The sequence below is a fragment of the Gavialis gangeticus genome, unplaced genomic scaffold (assembly GCF_001723915.1).
Source record: "Gavialis gangeticus isolate Ggan-Ray unplaced genomic scaffold, GavGan_comp1, whole genome shotgun sequence".
In the NCBI taxonomy this organism is placed as follows: domain Eukaryota; kingdom Metazoa; phylum Chordata; order Crocodylia; family Gavialidae; genus Gavialis; species Gavialis gangeticus.
This window is the reverse complement of record NW_017729024.1, coordinates 127,410,491-127,415,131: the sequence shown is the minus strand read 5'-3', so window position 1 is coordinate 127,415,131 and position 4,641 is coordinate 127,410,491. Positions and strand designations below refer to the sequence as shown.

General features: G+C 41.0%; 1 protein-coding gene across 1 annotated transcript in view; it reads right to left on the bottom strand.

Moving 5' to 3' along the window:
* Window positions 1-4,641, bottom strand: part of HEXB (hexosaminidase subunit beta) — a 62,323-nt gene that overhangs the window by 27,937 nt on the left and 29,745 nt on the right. The window contains exons 6-8 of the mRNA XM_019518243.1: window positions 3,870-3,971; window positions 2,340-2,469; window positions 549-729 (exon numbers count right to left, since the gene is read on the bottom strand). Coding sequence (XP_019373788.1) covers window positions 549-729; window positions 2,340-2,469; window positions 3,870-3,971 — 413 coding nt within the window. The remainder of the gene's footprint in view (window positions 1-548; window positions 730-2,339; window positions 2,470-3,869; window positions 3,972-4,641) is intronic.

Here is a 4,641-nt window from a genome sequence, read left to right as displayed (position 1 = left end):
TTTTTGTATGCAGCATAGGGAGTGTGGGGGGGTGGGGGGGTGCTGGATAACAAAGTATGCCAGTTATCTGAGAGGCCCGAACAGGTGTCCTTGCCTGTTTGGGCCGCCACCTCTCCCACCATGTCTGGGGTGCCACCCCTCCTGCGGGCCCCTAGGGACAGGGAGGAGGGCCCTGTGCAGGCTGCTATGCCCTTGGGGGCTCAGTGAAACTGGAAGTGCCACACAAGCCAGTGTGCCGGTTAATAGAGCATTCTGGCTTGTAAGGTGCCAGATAATGCAGCTTTTACTGTATTTATTTTGAGTGTTTTAAAGCATCAACCAAAAAAAGTTGCTAGCATGGCTGTCTAAAACCTACCTATCCCCAGAAAACTCATCAAGTGCTTGAAACACTTCAGCCTCTTGTATAGGCAAGTAATCTAACAAGAATTAGACGAAGCCTTTTGGGTCAAAAGTTCAGCCCCTATATCAAGCAGGGAATGCCATAGTTCAAAGCATTAATTGGTTTAGGCATTAATACCTGCCTAAACCAAGCAACTCTCTCATCATACCAGCAAGTGAAGTCCACTTCGTCTCCCCCCAAATGGATGAAGTATTCAGGAAATGTGCTACTAATTTCTTTGAAGAATGCAGTCATAAATTTGTAAGTTGTATTCAAAATGGGGTTTACAGGTCCAAAAGAACCACTTGGTTGCTCTCTATTGTAACATGGTGTAAGGAGGTCTTTTTGACCTGATAAAAAAAATGATAGGAAATGCAACATTATGTAATCTTTAGTATAGAAAAGTGTTTCAAACTTCTAAAGTCCCAAGACTAATTATGTATTATTGCAGTTTGAAATTAGAAAACGGGAGTGTGGGGATAAAATGGTTTGTCCAAGACGACAGAAGGAATCCAAGATTAGAACTTGTGACTTTCCATCTGTCATGCCTGTGCCCAAACCACACATTATTTACAGAACCTGTTACCAACTGGACGCATCCCTGGATGGGAAATTCCACAGTAAGTCTAAAAAAGAAACAAAGTCACCGCAAAATTTTCCAAGATGATCTCACTAAAGATTTCAGACAGCAGCTTCCAGGCAAACTTTTCTGAGGGCTCTCTGTGTCCTGCCCCTGCCCTGGCCCCTATATTAAAATGCTTCTCATAGCATTGAGTAGGATAGAGTTTATACTCCAAAAGTATTGAGACAAAATGTAGACCAAGCAACAAGGGGAAGACACAAAAGGTATGATAGAAGAAATTGCGCAGAAATATTGCCTCCTGCCTTATCAAGATGCATAGGGTTCAAATTGCATTAACAAAGTTAATGAGACCAGAACAAGAATTTTAAAATGTTAGTGCTACAGGGAATGGTTGCTCCTTCATTTCTCTCTCTCTTTTTTTTTTTTTCTGTGTTCTCTGCTATCTGAGTAACTTTACTACAGTATAGATGTTCCCTGCACCGTGCCCTCTGGCTGAATGCAGTCAGCAAATAAAAGCCACACCTCCTGGCCAAAGGTCTGAACTACGGAAATAGCACAGAGCCACCTGGTGGTGAAGGAAAGTAATTACAAGTTTGAGTCGCTCAGTGTTTGCACACCACAAATCCATAGATAGGGCAATGGAAGTGGTGGCAATGCAAACTAAAACATGTCTGAGCACCTTTAGTTTAACACATTAAAAAGACTTTTGAAGCGGTGGGAAATCCCGCCTGTGCCAACACAAACACAGTTGCGGTGGCATAAACAGGAAATCTCGTGGCATGTACAAACAGCCACAGGCTCCTAAAGACTGGGTTCTTTAGCCACCTTACCCACCACCTAGCTGCAAGGCTCCATTTTCCTTACAGCAATTAATGCAAAACAACATGAAAAGATCATTAAAGGAGCCAAGGGGAAAAATTTGCTTCCTTCTATCCATTTCATATCTTTACCATTTTTATGGCTGTGGAATTTCTCTACCAAGTTTCTTTTCATTGCCTGTAATCCAGTGTTTGGTCACTTGACACTAAGTCTAGACTTCTGTCACTCTTGTAAAACAGCAGTGTTGATTGCAACTGAGAAGCAGTGTCCAAGCAAGTTAGCTAGCCAACTACATCTCTGAAAGAGTCCCCCAGAATGCTGGGCCAAGCAAAACACCAACAGAAATGGTCTCTCTTGAAGTTAAGAGATTCAGCTCTGTAGTCCACCTGGTAGATTTTCCTGACTACCAGTTGTTATAGCTACATAAAAAACAAGAGACCATTCTATGTTAGGGACTTAAAAGTAGCTGCTTAGAAGTATAGCGTACCTTGAGCAAGATCACTAGTTTTTATGGTAACATTACACTGTGTCACCTTGTAAGAGGCAGATGTAACTTACCTTTCCCCCAAGATTGGGTATGTCCTGGAGTATCAAGTTCTGGGATAACCCTAATGCCTCTTAGCCGAGCATACTCAATCACCAGACGGATGTCAGAGGGGGTATAGACATGGTTATAGGAATAGGATCCCTGTGAAATGAAGTGGTTAGATATAAAAGACAGTTTTTTTTAAATAAAAGGTATGTCAGGAACTTATAAGACTCCAGTTCCATTTTTTTGCAATTACTTTAATTAAAACAGAAACAATTAGGTAAACAGGCCAAAAAACTGCACCAAAAGCATTAAGTGCAAGTCAGAGATGGTTATGGTCAGAGGGCAGACCTTCCCAGAGATGCTTTTTTGCCGCAGCATGACATCTGTTTTTAAGAAGAAGTGTCTGTGACAATGAAATTAAGTCAGTTACTTTTCTCAGTTGAAAACAAACCTGACAGTACAAGCAAACTGCTGTAAGTCATGGATCTGTCATATACCTTCAGCAGACAGCTTTACTGTACAAACATTTCCCCCCTACACTCATCCTTTTGCAACAGCAGTTCTGGTGCTGAAATATCATAGGCCCTCATTGGCCATGTAGGAAAACAGACTGATAGGAAATGTCAGTGAATTGAGGAATTGGTTGGTAGTTACCATGCTTCTAGTTGTCAAGTTCAGTCTATTGCCTCATTTGATATCAGTGTCCATTTTGTGATGCTAATTTGAATACCAGGCCCCCACCTTCCCTCCATAGTCCCCAGCAGAAGTGAAAGAGACATGAGGGTTTTTTTTTTTCAACATTACACTGAACTGCTGCTTTCAAGAGGAAGCAACATGCCCCTCATGACAAATATTGTCTCAAGCTTCAGTTTAACTTCTAACAGCTTCCGCATTGAGTCACAAGCTTTAAAAAAAAAAAAAAATCACATGTCACTGAGGCAAGATGCTCTCCTTCCCTTTACTTAGTGTTGCCAAGAATCTTGGGAGACCTGCTGCTATTAGGTAGGAGACCTAATAGCAGGAATCTTGGGAGACTTGGGGCTAATCACCATACTGGAATTCCAGTAACAGAATAATTTAAGTGTTTAAATTAACAATACTACTGTACTAAAGTATATAGAGCAGAACCTCACTAACAACAGGCAAACTGCTGCAAATTAGGAAGTGAGTAAACACCATGCACAGTTTAACCAGTGTTGTCTTGTACTCTAGACAGTTCAGAGTGTACTGCTTTCTGTGACGCTGAAATATAGGCATGAAATTTCACATCTGACTTTATCTGGTTTTGGAACATTGCAACAGAAGCCACTGGAATATTCCAGTCATACACATATAGCAAGTTTATAATTGTGAAGACAGTAGGTGAAAGCTGTAGGGTAGTCTGTGGACCCTTACGTAGTAAGCAAAACCTATGAAGTGGCAGATGCTTGTTGACTATAAATTGCACTGGATACTACCAATGTCATTTTTCCAAGGCCAGACAACAAGGTAGATAAGTATTTTATTTTGGAGAACTGTCCATGGAACTTAAGGGCTTCACTATTTGGTTTACTCACCTTGTTACTCAAATCTGGGAAAGTGATGCTCTGGTAAGGGAATGAATGGTCATCTACTATATGCCAGTGGAAAACATTGAACTTATTAAAAGCCATAGCATCCTGCAATACACAATGCAAGGTAACATTTTGGTTAACTGCTTCATGCTTTTTGCAGAGCTGAAGGGGGCCACTGGTCCCTTTCAAGTCAGTCTGGTTACAGCTGTGCCATCCTGTAATGCCCAACAGGACCAACAAACAATGAAGGAAAAAAGTTCTTTGCTACCCCCAAGTCATCCTGGACCCTGGAAATATAAATCCAAAAGGTTATAGCCATTTCTCCTCTTTCCAACTATCTAGTGCTTCAGCCTTTTAGCACACAGTCTGCCTGATCCTGCTTGGCTGGGTAGTGAGAATGCAACTGTCTGATTAAAACACATTTATATTTCACACTAAATCTGGCTAACTCTCCATCCACAGTGCTGCAGTTAGACAGTCTTAAACTACCACCAGTTTCCACTTACCAAGTTTTTAGTTGTTTGAAATTCAATTTTTGGCTACTGAAACCCATATGTGCAAAATATGCTAACTGTTTCCTTTTCATTTCCCCTTATTTACAATCTATCTGGCAGACACTTTTATTCTGTTAAAACACAATCAAAATTGCCTTTGTTAATACTGTGAAGTCCTGGCATCAAAAATGGATAGAATGTATGAGGTTTCCTGCTTTTGGTTAACAAGAAGCATTTCTTTTGTCAAACTGATTCTCAAGTTAAGTGAGGACTACAGTTCT